The 21,452-nt window shown below is 40.1% G+C and overlaps 1 protein-coding gene across 1 annotated transcript in view; it reads right to left on the reverse strand.

The window, feature by feature from the left end:
- ITGA9 (integrin subunit alpha 9) overlaps nt 1-21,452 on the reverse strand; it is a 291,590-nt gene that overhangs the window by 43,784 nt on the left and 226,354 nt on the right. The window contains exons 22-23 of the mRNA XM_077809245.1: nt 18,335-18,443; nt 15,427-15,534 (exon numbers count right to left, since the gene is read on the reverse strand). Coding sequence (XP_077665371.1) covers nt 15,427-15,534; nt 18,335-18,443 — 217 coding nt within the window. The remainder of the gene's footprint in view (nt 1-15,426; nt 15,535-18,334; nt 18,444-21,452) is intronic.

Consider the following 21,452-nt stretch of genomic DNA (forward strand, 5'->3'; position numbering starts at 1 on the left):
TGCCCAACTTAATACACACTAACAAGGCCTGATTTTCAAAGAGTGGGCTCTCAACACTTTCTGAAAATCATCCTCTTAAAAGGATCTCAGCTTCTCAACTTGGGCAGCCGCAAACTGAAGCATCCAAACTCACTAGGGGGTATGCGTGTATACATTTTTTGTACATATATAACTACAGACCTGCCCATACTCATATATATGAATATGTATACAAGTGTGAATATGTATATCACAAGAACTCTATCAGACTTTAAATAGTGCCAAGCATTATTCTGGTCCTCGATTGGATCCTCAAGGCACCGTCACAATAGTTTTATTACTACTAATAATGAATAAGCAGCTAGAAAAGCCAAACATCCCTTATTCCAGCAATTCCATTTATAAATGGCACACATTGAATGACAGGTCAGTCTCTAGCTTTGTAAATGTATTAGAACTGGTTGCTCCATTAAAGAGCCCATAAACATGTTTGATAGACAACATTTAAATGACAGCTTATTCGGTGGGTATTTCTGCCAGCATTTTGTTGTCAGCACAAACCACAAAGCTCCTCAGAGACAGGATGTAACCATGGAAGAAAAAATTTGAATTACTTCATTCTTCAGGAATGCTATATTTGCAACAGAGGAAGAAATTCCCATAGGGTTTCTTTAATAGTCTTTGCATATTTGAATAGCCTCATGGAGCAGGGGGCAAAGGCATAAAGTAGCAATGTATGTTAGCCATATCAAATTGCACCATCCTCAATAAAAATAAAGTCACTTATGGGGTCAAACAGTTCTGGATGTAACAGCTCAGATACACTGCATATACACAACACATGCTTCAAAAATATGTAGGATATTTAATACCATTGTGTGGAACTGCTGCACTGATTTAATTTCTTAAATGGGGCTCATCCTTTCCAAGTTTCCTACACATGTTGGGGATCATGAAAGTGCTTGGAATGGTAGAAGATGGCACCAGTGAAATGTGAATGTTATTCCCCATCTAGCAAAGCAAGAATTGGTAACAGAGACAACAAAATTAGAGTTTGAACTGCTACTCTAGTCCAGATATTTTAAATAAGTAACTCCAATATGAAGAGAGCTGGTTTCTAATCTGGGTCGAACCCAGGGTTTGCCTAGGAGAAGTAAAATATGTGGCACCTCATCCGACACCCTCACTTTGTATAGTCAGGTCCCCCCACCTCAGAGTACTCACAACATCCACCTCTGCCTATCTGTGATTCCGCCCCCACCCCCTCCGGTGCAGTAATTCTTCCCCTCACCTGTTGCTGGCCTTGCCTAGATGAGGATTTAGAAGTGTGATGTTAGCATGTGTTAGCTAACATGTGCTAACTGACAATTTCAAAATCCAGGCTGCACTGACTTTAATGCATACTAAACTGGTCATTTTAAAACTCGTCTCCCTTCTAGACTTTAACTCGGACAGTTTAGCAGGCTTTAAAAGCAGTATGAGGTTTTACATGTTATCAAGGCCACCTTGCATGGGCTGGCACACTAGGAGCTGGAGGTGATGTGCAACTTTCCAAGGAGGGAGCTGGGGAGATCAACTAGGGACCACAGGTAGGGAAGCAGGAATGATGCTCTTTGGCTTGGGGGTGGGGGCTCAAGTGTATGCATGTGGGGAAAGCCCATGCGGGAACGGGACAGAGGAAGAAGGCTGCCACCATTCCCAACCCAACATTAAGTCTGATCTCCCGGCTAGAAATAAGCAGCTCAGTACTAATACCAAGCTTAGTGCACACATGTTACAAACGAAACCTGGCAAGCAAATGCAGATCTCCAGCCCTTTTTTTTTATCCTGGGAACAGCCTGCAGTCCCTGTAAAGGAATTCCTCATTATATCAAACCTAAGGGGTAAAGCAAAAATCCCAGGTCCCTTCCACAAGCCTGATTCCCCTCTCACTTACACTGATGGCAAACAGGAGCAGCTTCATTGTGCTCGAAGGTAAAATGGAGAATCGGGCCTTGAATGTCTATGATGGGACCAAATCTACATTTAAGTGATTGTGGGGGAATATAGTTCAGCAAGTTCAAGGAAACACCAAGAGTCATAAAACTTTCTGAATGATAAATTATAGGGATTTGGGAAACCCACTTGTGGTCTGAACATAGGTCAGTTGTTTCACAAAACTGTGAATACTGTTCATCCCTAAAATGGATGGTTTCCTCATAAGTCCCAGAGTATCCTGGCTCCAGTGACTAAGCCCAAACCTTCCCTCTTGAAATTGCTACCAGATAGCTTCTATGTACCTTTATTTTTTACCATTGTAAGTTACTTTATGTATGCGTGCATAACAAATGGTTGAAGTCTGCAAATTAAATAAGAAATAACAGATCCCCTTTCATTTGTCTGAAATGTAAAGTGTAATTTGTATATGTTAGTATCAGGGAAAATTGCTTCATAGAAGTATCCCAACTCATCTTTTATTGGTGTTAATTTTATATAGACAAACTGATATGAGTGGTTAATTGAAAAAGTCATACATGTTCAGATCTAAAGAGATAAATAAATTCCAGACCAGGTCAGGCTATATACAGTAGAAAAATAAGGTATGTAAGTATGTTATCTTAGCACTTGTTGTACTTGCCAAAAATGTTTAATATTCATAGATAATGAAATATGTTTGAATCAGAACAGTCCGTTGATTCTGGCAATAAATTAAGAACCTCTGAAACAACAGAAAAGGATCAAAAATTAACCCTAGAAGAATTCAACGAACACAATAACAGCGATTTTGCTAAAGACAAAGGGGTAATCTAAGAACTCATTGTCCTTAAATAGTGATTAGAAGTTGCAAAGTTAAATTACTATATGGAGATTCTACAGACACACAATGAATTATGATAGTAAAATTCTATTATAGGTTTGTGTACTATTTATTCAGCTAATAGTTAAAGGGCCAAATCCACAGGTGGCATACATTGGCACTGAATTCAGTGGAGTTATGCTGATATATATCAGCTGGCTCAAACTGCATACAAATAAATCTTTCTGACCACCAGCCAGAGAGATGAATCCTTAAGACTCATCCATTCCACCACACGTCGCCAAAAGTAACGTAGCCCGATCCCCAGCTGAAGCCAATGGAGCTTCATCAAATTATATTAGCTGGCCATTATTTTTATGGTCTAACTATTGAAGTGTCTATAACGGGTTATAAGATTTTAAATAAAAGCCAGTGTAGACTATTATTACATTCCACTGATATACCTTGCTCCTTCTCCCCAACCCCACACAATGAAATGTTCCTGCAGTTTTAGTCACTTTGTTGGTTAATAACTTTCTAAACAAATGGATACTGGCAATCAGCCTCCTTTGTTTATACCACATGGATGAGCTAAATCCACCCATCTTCTGTTCTAGGGTTCCAGAAGTGGGAGGAGGAAGAAAGGCTGACAGAGGATCCTGTTCATCCTCTGTAAACGTTAGAACTAGATCTGAGCAAAACTTTTCAGACCATTAGTTTATAGAGTCTCTCTCTCTCTCTGTGGCCCAATGACTATTAAAGTATTTTATGCAAAGCAGAACAGCTTCAACAGGAAAGACTAAGGCCCACCACAGACTACCTTATAGCACAGGTGTTGGGGCTCTCTAGTACAACGTGGGAGACCCACATTCAAATCCCTTCCCTACGTTAGGCAGAGGGAGAACTGAACCCACATCTCCCACGGGAGTGCCCTAACCACTGCGCTACTACTGGAAGGTGGGCATTCCCGCCTACTCCTCAAGATGTGTTGTGAATACAACCCTTCATTTCCTCTTACGTCAACAAGTGTCCTGACACTAAAAGGATTGCTGAACAAAATGTTTCGTTTGACCCAAAAGTGAAGTTCTGTTGACATTTTTGGTTCATTGACATTTTTCAGAGGTATCTAATTCAGTTCAAGCTGAACCTATTTTTTTCTTCCCTGAACTGACAGCAAACCTAAAAACCAGCCATTCGCCCAGCCCTGTTTAGAAGAGACACAGTTGGTAGTGTGTAAAACGTGTTAAGGGGTGTGCCTTGCTATCACATTGGTCTTGTGGGTTAGGAAGCAAGACCAGCCATCCCCAGCTAACTACTGGGCATGTTACTGTCAAGCAGCAAATGCTTGCTGGGGACACGTTTGCTCCTGCTCAGAGAGGCAGTGAAGTGCACACCTGGACCTCTGTTCCCTCAACCCACTTTGAGGAATCCTGTAGCAGCTGTGGCACTGGGCAGGTTTCTGCTGCCTCTCACTGCTCTGGCCAGGGCAGGATTTGGCCCTGACATTTGCTTGCAAATACTAAGCAGCCACCCACAGAAGTATTTAATCCAAGAACCGGCGCCACATGTCTAGTTGAGCAAGAATAGCAAAAATATTCAGATTTAAAGTCCGTGACTCTCACAAGAGAAAGGTTCCCTACTGAGACAGAGGGCACCGTTACATAAACAGAAAGAAGAAACAGCGAGCATTAGTTTGATTTATTTTTACTGCCCACACGAAGTTTAGGCCTACAACTGAGCAATGCCATACATGGCAACCAAAAGGACAGTTTATACCTAACATTCACATGCTGTGTGTATATATATATACACATGCGCACACACACACGAGTCTTTAGCAGCTGAAATCCAGGAGGAGAGCACTGACGTTTATGTTCTTCCTTCCTCTTATGGTCTGTAAGAAGCCCAATCGCCATATCATGGTGAACAAAGTTTAAGGTATATTTCTTTTAGAGAGCTTCTTCTATAACCTTCAAACTAGGAGCTGACCCTTCTTTGATATCCTCCCCTTCTTCCCAGCTCCTACCAACTCAAATCAGTCCCTTTCCAAGGCCTTTCCTGAAGACATAAAAGCCCATGGTGTTTTTTAAACCTGCCGCGTTAATGTTATTACTCGTCTGGCTGATCAGCAAAAGGCTCTGAAAACAAAGCAGAAAAACCGGTTTCCTTATGGAGTCTGAAAAGGTGACTTCTCGGGCACACTCAGAACTCTCAATCTGCCAGGGTTTAGAGCACCTCACAGTGTTTCCAAGCTCTACCAGGCAACTTTTAGCAGTGCTGTGAAAGGAGAGATCAATATCTGACAAACTGGAGGAACTTTGCAAGAATGAAGAGAGTCTCTATTGTGCAGCTTTCCTGATTTCAGAGCAGCTGAACCATATGTTGCTGAGTTATATTTAAACAGGTTTTTGGTTTTCCCTGAAAGACCTAGAAATCTACCTATAGCATTTTCATGCATCAGAGAAGAGACAGGCCTCCAGGGTAAGGACTCTATTTAGACTACAGGACAGAGAGTAAGACCCTGTAGTTCTCCCCTGGCTCTCTAGCTTTCAGACCAAACAGCATAGTCTATGGTGTTCACCATACAGAGTTTCTTTATGTCCTGGCTTGGACTCAGTATTCATGGAATTGATAACTCACTACGCTACCTTTCTGCCTAGATTAAACGAAAAACTGACCCTTCCTAACCTGAAGTGTTTTAAGTTCTTATTTCTTTCTGTCTCAAAGAGAGAGAACCCCCTAAATCTTCCACCTTATACTGTCAGGATTGTTCAATGCTACCTGGTAATGGTTTCATTTTATGGACTCGGGAACATTCTCACAAGGTTGGATTTCAACAGTTAGGACAGCCCTCTAACATGACCCTCTTGTTCCTATTCGGGCATAGGAGTTTAACCCTATCCCTCCAAACAAGGAGGAACTTTATTTACACAATCACAATCATCTTATGATCCACTTCCCTACTTTTTAGTTGCAAAACGTACATCCATCCCAAATCTCGTCAAACTCGATGCTGCTATAGCAAATTATTTGCAAACAAAAGCCTGACTTATAAATCAAAACTTACAGGAAACTTTTATGTTAGAAGAATTAATCATTCATTTCAAGTTTCCCTCCCTACTATTTTTGGCATGTTAAAGCTCCACCAATGGGAGAATGGGGAAAAGGATATTATTCTCATACTCCCTGAAACAAACAAAAAATGCTGACTCTGCCCTCCTGCGATTCAGTAATTCTTCAGGGTGAATTTCCTGGCCAGGAAGCTTACAAAAAGTCTATTGTACGTTCTTCACCAGGCCTCAGTAAAATACCTCATTGCCATGATATATTCTGTTTCCTTCATGCATCTGAGAAGGGTGGTGCATACATCTAGCTCACTTGACAAAACTTCTTGCTTCCTTCTGACTGCAATCCAAATCCACCCATAGGAAGAAGCAAATCAGCTCCCTTTACCAAAGCCCTGGGATTCCATATATTTCTACAGCCATGAAGGTGGGAACTATGTGCCGCTCTCCCCAGAAAGAAAAGAGCCACACAGTGTAACTGACCCAAGGTGTTAATCAGAATACCAAACTACCTCAATACCTTTAGGTCACGAGTAAATTCTGTTGAAAAAATTGTAGTGATTGACAAACGTCACTTCTTTTTCTGTCTATAAACTGAGCAATTTGCAGGTTTGTTGTGAATATTCAATACTCACAATTTGAACCTTGGTGATGTTTTTTGATTGAATACATAGATCATAGGGTTCATTCCAGTTCCTTGTTTGGATAAGTATGACTCACAGTAATCAGTCTTTTTGGTGTAAATACTTATATTTATACATTCAAAATGTGTTTTCCCAAAAAAAATTCTTTAGCCAATATTCACTTAAAATTTTCTGCCTCCTTGAATATTCCGTCAATATTCTCATTCACTAGACTGTTTGGACAAAATGAACACAACAAGGGTAGGAAACACATTCAAAGGGATTTCATTTAAAAATTAAAACTAATAGTCATGGAGAAGTTTTTAAAGCAAACATCCATCTCCACTCTCTACTGAAAGCACTACCCAGCACTGTATTCAAGAGTAGTTTACTGCATCAAATGTTGTGCATGAAAATCTGATCAACATTGTATGCTGGTACACAACAACTCAGACACTCCCAGTAAACCAAAATGTCAATAAATATTTCTGGACAAATACACCAGGAAACCAGTGATACTTCTACCTGAGTTAAATCAATGATATTTTCATCCTATGAACAGACTACCTAAACTCCCTCATAGATTTCCACCACTATTTCAACAACCATCCATCCATCAAATTCTCTTTAGAACACTCCCATACCAGCATCAGCTTCCTGGACACCACAGTCAGCTTCACAATGGAACCTTACAGACAACTATCTGCAAAAAACCCACAGATCACCATATCTACCTTCACAGATCCAGTAACCTCCACTCCAAGAAATCCATTATCTACAGCCAGGCACTCAGATATTACAGAATATGCTCCAAGGAGAAAATTCAGAATAGATATTTTAGCAAATTTAAAACTGCCTTCACCATAAAAGGACACTCCACAAGAGAAGTAGATCTCATCAGGGAATGGGCCACCCAAATACCCTGAGAGAACGTTTTCAATACTGTGGTGGGGGAACCTCCGACTCCACACTGCTAGTTGTCACCTACCACCTCACACTGAAGCCTACATGGAGTATCATTACACAGTAAAAACCTATACTCAATGGAGACCACATACTGAAAAAAATGTTTCCCCAAGTCCCTCTTCTGGCCCTTCAAACAATCCCCCAACCTTGCCAAACTCATCACCAGAAGCAAGCTCCCCAGAGGCCAGGATATAACAGCACAAAAAGGCACCAGACCCTTCCATAACAACAAATGCAAAATTGGCAGACTTATCTCCACTGCTACAGTGAAGGATACCTCCCACAACACACCTTTTAAGATCTATCGATCCTATACATGTCTATCACAACATGTGGTGTTCCTCATCCAGTGCAGTAAATACCCCAACAACAACTATGTGAGTGAAATGAGACAATCACTATACTCTTAGATGAATTCAGACAGAAAAACGATAAAAGACTAATACACCCTATCAACTCTGGGTGGGTAAACACTTTTCACAAAACGATCACTCCATATCTGAACTCTCTGTCGTTGTTCCCAAAGGAAATCTGCACAACACCTTCAAAAGATGAGCTTGGGAATCTACATTCATAATTCTGCTTGACACCAAAAAATCACAGACTTAATAAAGACACTGGATTTATGGCTCATTACAATATGTAACCCACTAACCTTCCTTTGTCCTATGACTGTAGAGATGTTAACCTCCCACTTAACCACGAATGGTCTCCTATAATGTGTGTTAATCCCTTATCTGTTCCACCTTATATTCAGCTGTGTGTACCTTTCCCAGACCTGAAGAAGATCTCTGTATAAACTCAAAAGCTTGTCTCTTTCACCAACAGAAGTTGGCCCAATAAAAGATATGACCTCACCCACACTGTCTCTAATATCCTGGAACCAGCACAGCTACAACAACGCTGCAAACAAGAAATATTTTGTTGGGTGAGGGTCTGTTTTAAGGCCTTGATCCAGGAAAGGACTTGAGCACGTACGTAAGCACCCTTCCTGCATAGTGATACTTTCCTGAATTGGGGCCTAAGTTCTTGTTCGCTCTCACATGCTTCTGCCCATCATGCTGATGGTAGGAACACACTCCTGGGAGATCTTTGAGAGTTACCTTTGGGATCCTCCTTTCTAGGACATAAGGGCCAGGCTCAGAGGCAGACATAATATGCCTGTGTTGTGGGATGACTGTTCAAGCAGCATACAGTCACAGAACCCCTCCTGGCCACTCTAGAACAGGCTATACAGGGCAGGCATGCTATACTCCTCCACTAGATTAAAGGGTACCGAGGCAAAGGGAGATTCTAAAGATGATGTGGGGTGGCTCAAGAAAGGAAAAGATTTTCAACTGCCTTCTGTCTCCAAAAAAATTAATTTAAATTAAAGTAGGCAAGAGGGTCAACAAACTATTGTGCAATATACTCCCTTGAGTGAATAACCTCCTCCATTATGGACACAGACCCCTGTGATTTCGGGGAACCAGAGAGGAAGGACAAATGCCAAACATATGTGTGCATTTGCAGCATTCATTGTAATAAGCTAGCTGTTGAAGAGATGATCAGCACAATGAACCAAATTAATCTTTGGTGTAACTCTAGAATTTCCATATACAGGCCTCATCTCAATGGTGGCCAGTAGCTTCAGAGTAAATAGCTGCCATGACGACAATGAGCTACACAGAGTATTATCAGTGACATTTATGTCTGACATTCTCTGGCTGTGTGCATATAGTCAGAGCCAAGTCTTGAAACTTTAAAGAAAAGAAACTAAACGAATCTTCAGTTGGCTGCCAACAAACAAGAGGTTTTCTGCATGGGGATCACATGAGAGAGTTCTGTAACTCTATCTAGGTGCGGTGTCCAGTAACATAGCCTAACAATCTATTCATATTCCTAATGCAGCATTCAGATATGCACAACCACTTTAAGTTAAGATGCTCTAATATTCTCCTATCACTTGAGATTTTGAACATCTGTAGTGAGGATGCCAAACGTTAGATCCTTGACACAGAATGGAAGCAAGTCCAAGATCAACATCAGAGACCATGACTTCATTTAAGTTTCTAGAATTCTAAAATTTCTTTTCACAGTGTAAATGAAGAAAAGTCTGAATATGCTTGGGACTCTTCATGGGATGAGCAAATAGATTTGGCTCCTCCCTTTTGAGTGTTCTGGGTCTTGCCTGACTTATGCCTTGACAAATATAAGGAAGCAGGCAATACACTGTACACAAAGGGATTTTAAAATGTAACCTAGCATCAACCAGCAAAGACCTGTGACCCTGGGATTTATTCCACTGAGTTTTCGTGTTTCACTCTTCCCATGAAGAGAGTAACGCTGAAATGAACATTTTTATTGCTAAATGAATATGCTATCTTGGAATATAACATCTGTTTGTTTCCCTTTTGCAATTTATTAATTTCTTCCCCAATTAATTTGTTCTATTTTTTTAACCCTAAATACATCCATTTTCTTCTAATGGTATTATACAGATTTCACCTAATCACAGAACACCAAAGACTTCTGTGAAATGAAGTTGCAACCATGAGGAAATCCATCAAACATTTTTTGTAATTTGACTTTTGTTCTTTTAATCAGTATGGGCTTTTTATCTGTTCCTGTTGAAGGGCAACGGGAACTGCATATCAGAAAGGAGTAAGAAACCCGAGAGGAAGAACAACAATCTTGCAGTTAAGCCACCGGAACAGGACTCATGAGATCTGGGTTCAGTTCATTTGGGTAAATCATTTAATCTCTCTGTATCTCAGTTCCTTATTTGTATACTGGGGATCATAGTAATTTCTTTTTCTCACCCTTTGTCTTGTCTATTTAGATTACAAGCTCTTTGGGCAGGGACTGTCTCTTACTATATGTATGTTTAACACCTAGCTGGGCCTCAATCTGAGTAATAACAATAATAGTACTTTTCATAGTCATAATTTTAGTCCAACCAAACAGGCTCTTTAAATACATGATTTTGTTGGCCTGCGTGTTGCTCATAACAGTTAGCTCTTCCCAGAAATCCAAAAACATACATACAGCTCACTCCAGTTTAAAACAATTTTGCTTTGATTCTAGGAATCGCTTGAATGGAGACTGAAAAAACTGGCAATCCTACAAAGCGTGATCCCTCTGGATGAAGGTTCTGCCTGCACCAGATTTGGCTTCTAGTTTAAACAGACAGACTCATTTTCCAACTGTTAGTCTCTTGACTTTTATAAGCATACATACTTTTCCTAAAAATAAAATAAATATGAAATGAGCAACGTGATCCAGCTCCGTAGAACCGCCCGATCAGAGTAATCCAGGACTGTTAATTTAACAATAGCATCAGGACATCCCAGGGTTAATTTGGTACAGACCCCCATGCTGACCATCCATACAGACAAAGGACTTGTTGGCTGACAGTCAAACTAGCTCTCTATTCCACTCCTACAAATTTGTTGGAAGCTCTTTATTACTTCAGTTTAAAACCAAAAGCCACATGTTTATTAAGCAATGTTTTCTTTTGTAGGAAAGTATGTGATCTAGTGGCTATAGCTGGGGCCCGGGAGTCAAAATTCCAGAGTTCTGTTAACTCTAACCCAGGGGTCTCAAACTGAATTTACCTTAGGGCCAGTGCCTGTCCTCAGATACTCCCAGCAGACCAATAATGTCACTGAAGATGGTGTTCAGAAAAGAAAATGTTTATATATTTCTATTTTTTATTTCAAATTTCTGAGAAATAATAAAACTGTCATACAACTTTATACAATTCTTCACCTGCCAGAGAGTTCTTAGTGTTGGCAAACCACCTGGCAACGCTTCAGTTCTGTCAGTCTGTTGATGTTTGGCCTCAGTGACTGAGCAGTTGAAACCTTCAGGATTGCAGCAAGGTTCGGTATTTTCACTTCTATTCATTGTGGAAAAAAGTGATGCTGCCTCCATGGCTGACTCTGCCCGGCAACTAGTGATGGTATCTCTGTCCCTCTCCCCCAACCAATGGGAGCTGCGGGGGGCGGTGCCGGTAGTTGAAATTGCCAGCAGCATGTCTGCCTTCATCTCTCCTTCGTGGGCCACAATGGGGAGGTTCTCGGGCTGCAGATGGCCCGTAGGCCGGGACTTTGAGAACCCTGCTCTAACCCTAATCTGCATGATTTGGGACAAGCTATTCTCTATCTGTGTGTAGCCACCTGTATGATACGTATGCACTCTTGCAGGGGAGTTGACACACTTAATGTTTGTAAGTTATTTTGAGATCTTTGAAAGAAAGGTGCTACATAAGTGCAAAGTATTATTAAATAGGTTTTCTATTTATCTACCTTAGGGTTTTATACTACCATCCATCACTGTAATATCTGAGCACCTTCCACATAAAGTCAATAGCAACAGTAATGTTCCAAATGAACTTCATGGCAATTTTTGGCGCGTCTCCCTTTTGGGAGTAAAGACTCTGCTCAGTTAGAATTCAAGGCTTTGATTTTTTACATTTAGTATAATCCTAGTTTTGGTTTTGGCTTTATTGTTTAGGTTGATTTATTTCAGGCTGGCTTATTGGGGTTTTGGGAGTAGGAATGTTGTGAGTTCCATTCTAGTGGTGGAAAAGCCTTTTGGAAAAGGAAGGGTTTTTCAGAATTTCCTAAAGACAGTCAGACTCTGGAATTGTCTTACTGTATTCATCTTAGTCTTTTTGTGCAGTCAGGCAATGCAATATAAACTGCATAAATGTTTGCCTAAGATGAATTCTCCTGCAACCATTCATTAGTGCATCTCTGTCTGGGGTTATATAGTAGTCTCAAACAAACTATGCAAAAGTCTATTTGTTCGATCAGCAATAATCCTCCAGCTTGGTGACCACATGTGAGAGCAGACACAGTTTCCTAACAAACATTTGACTTCTGAACAAATGCTTATTCACTGTGCGGAAGACTTTGCTTATGACCCTTTGGACAACCTTTTGTTATGGTAACAGGAAATAAAGATATATTTAGCACAGTCTGATTTGGGGAAATTAACATCTCTAAAATGGACAGACTAGTTATGATGACCAACTGATCTGCCTCTTCAAGAAACACAGGAACAGTACGTAATGCAGGTTCCTCTCCTTCCCCTCTGCTTACTGCTGTATTTGCTTCCCCAAACGGCTGTAGCTCTCCAGTGAAGTGACTGATGCCTCTGCCTAACATTCTAGTTCTGCAGCAGTTGTTTTAGTAGCATGGTTAGAGTATTATAATAGAACACTGCATACTGACATTTTGGGTCTGCTAATTTCTTAGGGCTTAGGGGGTGTACTAAGGGTGTCTTGCCAGGGAGAAAGGAGTTTTGAGTTGCTGTGAGGTAGCAGGTCAAGATTCTTGGGAGGAGCAGGTCTGGTCCCACCCTCCTATCAGCTAGGAAGCTCCTCCTCTCCCAAGATGTGCTTCAGCCATAATTCACCTCCCCTGTTGTCAGTAATTAACCCGCTGATAAGGAAGGAAGCACTTACCAGGACTTCCTTGCTGGGTGGGTGGGGAAAAGAGGACAATGGAGGGGGTCAAGGATAAACAAGTAGTGTTATTTGGGTGATTCAGGATGTAAAAGGCAGAGAGCATTATGAGATCATTATGGCATTGCTGGGAAATAAAATCTTTTAGAAGAGTTTCTGCAATAAAGCAAAAAGCTCAGAGCAGCAGAAAGGAGAAACATGCTATCTGTTTTAAAGGGAGTGAGATAATCTTGTCTACAAATGCCTCCAGTAGACACAAACAGTTCTAATGGGCTGTATCCAACTCTCTTCATATTATTTCTGTGACTGAATTATGGAACGAGAACCCAATTCACACAATATAGAACAATTGGCTCTTGGCACAATATAGATTACATTGTACTCGATAAGCATTCTGAACTCAAATGTGAATCATAGTTACTCTACGTGCTTGCATCCATAAACTGCAATGCTGCACTGTACACGAAATGGGTCAAATCAATTTTGACTGGCAGGCACAAGTATTAAATGGCTTTCAGAAAAATGTGTTATGCCATCAAAACTTAAGATGCCTATGTAATGAATTTTAAGAGTAAATCCTGGCAGTTAACCACCGATTATTCACAGTGTGTATGCAACTTTATGAACATTCTTATTAATAATTGCAACTCCATCCATTTTGAAAGGTCTGATAATGTTGACTTCTAAGAATGTGAAAGCAAAAGAATAACTTCCAGATAACTTTGCTATGCATTGTTCTGAAAGGGACACTATTCCTCTGCACAACTGCATCAGCTGTTTGTGCTACAGGAAGTACAGACTGATCAGAAACATGGAAATCATCAGCAAATGTGCTTACAAAAGTCTTTTTGCAAAAAGTGGCTACTTCTGACCCATTTTCCAAAGTTCATTCCAGTCTGCTGCTTTTGGATATAATTTGTTTTTAAAAGGATGTTTGTTCTGCACTATGTTGCCTCAAAAGTTCAATAGCTTAATTTTCCCTTTTCAGTCAATAAAACCTCGGCAAGGAGGTAGACTGGTATTGTGCTTAAGGCACTGGACACAGACTTAGGAGACATAGATTCAATGCCTGGCTCTGACACAGACTTCCTGCGTGACCTCAAGCAAATCACTTAATCTTTCTGTGCTCCAACTCCTCATCTGTAAAACACTTCCCTACCTCCCTGAGAGTTTGAGAGGATAAATTCATTAATGCTTATGAGAAGCTCAAATACTATAGTGATGGGGGCCCTATACCATAATCTTCTTAGACAGATAGAGAATAGCAGTATCAGTGCAAACATGCCACACAATTCCACAAGTGGACATTGCTAGACATCTGGGGAAAGTGAGTGTTAGTGTTAAACAAGTGCCTACATTTCCAACACATCACGGGGCCTAATCCTAAAAAGCCAGGAGGTCAATGAGAATTGCATGAACTCAGCACCTCTCAGGATTAAGCCTAAATTTGGAATTTTGTTCTAAAAGGCTTTCATGTCCTTACCATCTGCCCTGGCACCCATAACTCAGACCTTTCGGGAGCAAGTATTAAAGTTTATGGGCATAAGCCTGTAAATGCCAAAAGACAAATGCCACATTGCATAGAGTGGGCAACGTGACACTGAGTCTGGACTGTCTTCTGCATTTTAAGCTAGGCTGAACAAAGCATTAAAAAGGCATGGGAAGTAAAAAATCCTGCAAGGGCTGGAGGATGGGCTCAATCTGAGCAGGTAACATGATGCTAGTTCTTCCCTCCCCATTTCTAGATGCTTCTATGAATATCCAAACTCTTCAAGACAAAAAGCCTGGGAAAGGGGCACAAGTAAAGCAGCAATGCAAGGTGGGCCTTTCCACCTGCTATTACTTTGCACGAGCCACAAACTGATTGGCATGTACAGGGATCTTGGTTATGTGCAAAAGAAGAGGTCATTGGATATATATTTGCATGGATCCAGTGACACAAACACCTGCATTTGGGGTGTGGAACAGCTGCAGCTACTTTTCCAGCCAAAAGGCTAGAAAAGCAGCCACAAAAAGGGTACAGTGCAGCCTCCTGGCTTACCTGTGAGTTGGGATGTTGGGTTGTTCCTTTTCTGCACAGTTTCCCACACACATCCAATTACTATGAATTTGTACAGGGGAGGAGTGAATCAGCTCCCTAGCCAACTCTTCCTTTCAATATCTTATCAATACAAAACATGATATTTTAACATATTAACCCAAACTTAAAAAAACCCCAAACCCCAAAAGCGAATCCTTTGTCAGAACACCCGCATGGGATGGTTTTCTTGGTGGTAGACACAGAATTTTTTTTTTAAATCATTAGGCTACTAACATTTGTAAGCAACCAGTCAAAAATCCTGTTTGTGTTAAAGAGGAGGTATAATATGATATAAATGTTATATTCAGTTTTAAGTTTCCTATTTAAAGATGATTGTACAGAAAACTGATGTAAATGAGCATAGATTGGCTTTATATCAGACTCCACTAGAGAGCAAACTAATCAGAATACAGTTAACGCTGGATCTTACTTAAGTGTGAGAAACTGGAAGCTTCACCTTTGAGGAAACATTACGAAGTACTCACCATCATCTGCTGAATGTGAAAAGTTTCAGCCCCACTGGCAGAGAGGCGGTTAGGAAACAAAATGTCAACAAAAGATTCGGGGAGTGTGCTTGGTCCAGTGTTGTAAACCTAGAAGTGTGAAAATACGTATAAATACAAGTACATATATAAAAGATCATTGAATATAAAATTATTGCAGAACAGTAATTCTCTTCATTGACATTACACATGTTACTCAGAGTGAACCTGGATTACAGATATATTTCCAAATTTCCCTCATGTCCCTAATTTTTTCAGTCTTCACTAAGAACTATTATATAAAGCATAGGATACAGCCGCAAGGGTTAGTTTAATTTTTGCTCTTTTGACATTTAGTATTTTCACTCACAGTGTGCACTATACAGGGAACAGCACTTAGGTACAATGGTAAGTAATTAAAAAGCCAGTTACCAACATAAATGACATGTGGCTTTTTGTCCATTATGTGGAGACACGGTCAGTGATTACATTTTGAATGCTTCAATAATACTAGCAGAATGAAAAGAGCATTGCTTTTCCCACCAATGTTGTTCTTTTCCATTATGGTAACCATTGCATTATATTTTGTGTGTTTTTTTCTTAAAGAGCACAAACCAAAATGGAATGATGAACAGGACTACTGGAATTCTGGGTTTATTGACTGTGTTGATAGAAAATGCACTTTAGCAACCTTAATTCAGTTCAATATTTGGTGGGTTTCAACGGAACAAGATTTTTCCTGGAAACATGTTCACTTTTCATTGTAAAATCAAATAGTTTCCAGCCCCAAACTGAAAAGTTTCAGGCATAAAACGCAAAACTTTTTTCCTCCCCCAAAAAATCAAAGATATCCATGAAAAATTTCAGTTTTTAAAATATTGTGTCTAAATTTTTCATGGGGAGGGAAAAAACATTTTCTGACCATCGCTAATATGTACACATATATAAATGTTTATATAATCAAAAAATTAAACAATCCAATTAAAAACATTCAGCTATGTTGAGATTTCTTTGTCTAAATATATAGTGATCCACACCAGCATTGTTGTGAGTCCAAGGGACTATAAATATTAAAATATGAAGTCTTCTTTCTTGAGGCATTGTATATATTTTGAGGAATGCATGAATGATAAAGAGGACTGGTGCAGAATGCCAAGTCTTTACAAAAGCCCTGAGGCACAAGAAAGGAGAGGAGGCTACAACTACAATGGAACATAACAAATACTGCATGAAATGTGAGCCTAATGTAACAAATTAGAAATTTTAAAAATGGATAATCCCACCATGATAAGGAAAAACAGTTCAGGAATAAGAGGTATTTGGATTACACAACACATTATTCACAACAAAATATTTGACTCAATGCAGATTTTCACATACAAAAATCACCCAAAACCCTATGTATTTTTACCAATTAATCTCTTTTCTGTTGAGAAAATGTTACTTTTCTCCATCTGGAGAAGTTTAATAAATGGTGGGGAAATCATTAGAAACAATTGAACAAATTGTGATACAAACCATGCTTTACCCATTATGAAACCCTTCCCCCCCCACACACACACACGCACGGTCCGAGGTTTACCAGTTTACTGGAGGTCAGATCTGTGACTTCTTATAGTATCATTGCCAATATCTATATGAAAACTCTCTTACATTGCAACTTATGTTTGTGTGAGAGAGGTCAGAAGGGAGGGAGGGATATATTATCAATGTATAGATTCTATCCCTATACTTTATATAATTTTCTTTTATTGAAAGTGATCATCTAGTCAAAACATCAGTACATCTGGTCTTTATCTGTTTTCTAACCAATAAATGACTGGAAAAACTGCAAATCCTCAAGAATGAATTCAGAGTCACAGGACCTAGGAGTCTGGTTCACAAGAGCTTTAACATACTGAAATCCCAGTTTGAACACCCTGCTTTTACTCCTTTTTAATAAATAGCTACAGGCAGTGCATAACAGGAGGGGCTTAACTGCTCTGGACTATAGCCTGCCCCTAGATGGAGACATGTGTTACCCATTATGAGTTAAGTGGCATCATGCCTAGGAGAACAGTGGAAAGAAGGGAAAATGAAAAGCTATTGTTTACAATATTCTATAAATGATCCCCCACACTCCCACTCTGTATGATTTGTCATCACCTACTTCCATCTAGTGGTCAAAAAGGATTTGTAAAGATAGCCATGAAACACAGTGACTGTAGTGAGATGAGTTCCTTTTGGTCCCATCAAAAAGATCTTGTACTAACATGGATCGCAGAGATTACACTGCACCGGGAAGCTATGTCATCCACATGAAAAGGATGATCCCACAGGTAATTTTGAGATCCTGTGTGACATATTTAAAATGACCTCTTCTCACCTCTACCCTTTGTTGTTAAACTTCCACAGAGACACAAACAAGTTGCACAGTTCTGGCCCATTCTTTGCACTATTCTCTAGTAGGGAGCACTGTGCACGCTGTAGTGTTGACATTTACATGCAGCAAGCCTTGATTCTTTTGAGAGGGCACTTGCTCGGTCTCATGAATGCATGCTGCCTAACCTTCTGTTTAACCATAATGCCACTGAAAATAATGGCTTTTCCCTCTGGAAACATGGGACTGAATCGAGATGTGACACTTGAATGAACAAAACTGTTCACTCCGCGTGTGACGAAAGGGGAAAAAGACCCGATCAAACAATGGCAGCTCCCTGCCCATGAAACTGTGATGCCCTGTTTGTAAATCTTTTAATAATATATTAAGATAAGGAAAAACACCATCCCTGGAGACTGTTTTAGTCCACTGTGAATACAGCATCCTAAAACGTATGTATGACACATTGTTCTGAGATAGGAAACGTGCACCAATCTCCCCACAAAAGATGTGCTGTCAAGAGAAGAAGCTGTAAAGATAGATCAATTTTACCTGAAGAGTGAAGTTGAGAGGCTGAAAAAGACATTCATAATTCTCCATCTGAACAAAGTTGGATGCTTCCACAGAGTCTCCATAGACAAAGGAAGTCGGAGAGACAGTTCTGAAAGGTTAAGACATGAACTTAGTTATCTCTCAGTTATCTGTCTTCTATATTAAATACATTTGTGGATTGAAAGTGAAGTGCAGAGTTCATACAGTTTGATATAGAGATTTAGGAGAGGTGACTCAAGGGACCCCTTCCCTTCCCATCCTATTGTCTATACTTTGTTTTCTTCTCAGACAAATACAACCTTAATGGATCCTGAACTGGGTCTTTTTCCTGCTATCCCCAGTCAATGTGAGACTTATTTAACATCATATCTAAAATCTGTCCCTTCTTCCTCATGCCTACAACAAAACTTCTTGTCCATGCCCTGGTCCTCTCATGTTGGAAACTGAAATCTTTCTTTCCAGACTCTCAGAGCTCTGAGCATGCAACCTGCTCTTGAAAAATGTTCCATTGGAAAGACTTCCACTGAGTTCTGCGAGAGTTGGATTAATCCTAAATGCACAAGCACCATTCTGTATTCATTTTGTGTAACCATTTATATAATCAAGTTTTACAGGTAGCAAGGTTTGCAGAAAGCTAACTTCAAAGCCATATGAGTTTCTGTGGAAATCAAACTGTAAATCTGTTCACACAAGTGTTCATGTCAGAAATGCTCATCTAATGAGGAAAGTAATCCTACAAAACTCACCTACAAAGCTGGAATGTCAAATACTTTTTGCATTTGGCCCACAAACCTTTTTTTAAAAAATGCAATAGGCCAGATCTTCCACTGCTGTAAAGCAGCATAACTCCATGGACTATCGTAGAGCTACACTGCTTTACACTGTCCTAATCAGCATAATTTTGGAGAAAAAAAATTAGTTCATAGAAGAAATTAAAGGAATCGCTCATGCATAGTTTGCAACAGAAAAAAAGACTAAGGGCCTGATTCACTTTTGTGTTACTCCAGTTTTATGCCAGTGTATCTCCACTGAGGCCCTAAAATTGTCTGATCAATTACTGGGTATGACTTACTCATTCAGCTCTATTTATCAACACTGAATACAACTAGTATGTATTGTTAAAATGGCAACAAAAGACTTAGGTAAAAATGTCACTTGCTATTGTCTCAGTCCTGCAGACCTTTCTAAAACAAGGCAAGTTTTCCTTGACTAGGTTTGCAGGGGGTGGGTCATTGATAATGTTAAATTAATCTGAGAAAGCTGTTTTAAAAACAGTAATAATTTTCACTTACATATGGATTTCTGTCTATTGTTTCCACCGCACTTCATGAACATTAATTCATTACACTTCTCAACAACTATGGGGATGTACTCTCCATTTTATAGACTGTGAGAATGGGCCACAGGAAAGATGTAGTGACTTGCCCATGATTACACAGCAAGTCAGTGGCAGAGCTAGGAGCCAGGATTCCTGAATGTCAGTCTCAAGCTCTCATCACAGTGTAAAACACAACACTGTTTTACCAGCAGGACTAAGAAGCACTGCACAAAACTCACAACCCAGGGGAAAGATGGGGCTAATCCTCCCGCTATGTCTTCCTAATCCTGGGATGTTCCAGGGGCAGAAGAGGATCCCGATGTAATTTAAGCCAGCCCTGGGTACCTAAGTTACAACAGCCTCCTCAGGCTACCATATGGATGGCAGTGGTGCTCAGAATTTCCAAAGAGCTGCATCCGACATGCCCCTCCTGGCTCAGCATGCCTCCTATGCTGGGGCTCATGAGAGGGTCTTCAGAAGGCAGCCTTACTGCTAGCTTCCATAGTGCCTGTGCCAGGAGAGTTCTCTCCAGCTGGATATGGAGCTTTCAGGGCCTATTTATGTCACTGCATCCCTTTACATAGCATAGGAGCAGGGCTAAGGATCTCTATCATGAACTCAGATCCTCAATAATAAATGAAAATATTCTTTAAAAATATGGTGTCCAAAATAGAGCATCACTAATGTTATCATGCTTTGGAACTTTATCTCCTCTGATGAAACGATCAGTAAACTCAGTTCTGGTAACCAGATAAGGTGTCGTCATGCTCTGGAGTTAGCTACACCTAATGTATTTGAATGAAGAAAGTAATCCATAAAATCAGTTAGGCAGGGTTTTCAAGACTTGTCTTTTAAATGAGATATTATGAGGAGAAGGAAAGAAGCCCAAGTTGCGTCAAACTCTTTGGAATGTTTTCTTCTGAAACATTAGGAGGATCTTCATTCACTAAAGGGGAGAATCCAGGAATCCTAGAATAATAGTTGAAACCTTTCTGTGCTTGAGAATCATCAGTTTCATCAAGGAGCAAGGATTTGACTGGATTAAAGTTTAAATGTAGATGGATTTCCATGCAGACATATTTGACTCCATTCTTTAATGCAAGGGTTTTTTTCAGTACTGCTAAGGGTTGTATTTTCAGTGTGGAAATTTTTTTACATGTTAGTCATGGGCAAACTTAACATGTTCGGAGGATCAGGTCAAATAAACACACATCCGAACTACTGGGCATCTGCAAAACCTGGGCCAGAAACGTGGTGAGAACAGGATCTCTCTTAAAATTTCCAGCATGTCCTGCTTCCCATAGGGACAGAAATACTAGGGAGACAGTCTTTCTTGTAGTATTTTGGCACAAAATCTGGTTCGGAGCCCGTAAGTGCAGACATATTAAAAAATGAAAATGAACGAAAAATGTTAGCCAGACTTTTTCACACCTCAATAAAGGTTGAGATTTATGTTGAGGTTCGATGGCATTCTTCTTTTGCCTGCATAGGCTCACCCACATCTTCCACATGGATGACAACTCTGTGCGCTAATGGGAGTTATGTGACTTTATTCCTGTGTAGTGTGATAGGAATACAGGCCTAAATAGTCAAATCCAGACTTGGCCATGCATCTAAAGGTTTACCCGCATCCTCTGCTGACTCACACATTGAATTCAAATAAGCACAGGTATCTATTTCCTCAACTTGTAACAGTGGCCAAGTGTGTCTTTGTCCTTTACTAGAGGTATAGTAGTGCCACGGTCCTTAGCTCAGGCAGTAGATGCTCATGCCACATGTATTCAGTCACCACAAACGATC

The sequence above is a fragment of the Eretmochelys imbricata genome, chromosome 2, assembly GCF_965152235.1.
Source record: "Eretmochelys imbricata isolate rEreImb1 chromosome 2, rEreImb1.hap1, whole genome shotgun sequence".
Classification (NCBI taxonomy): Eukaryota; Metazoa; Chordata; order Testudines; family Cheloniidae; genus Eretmochelys; species Eretmochelys imbricata.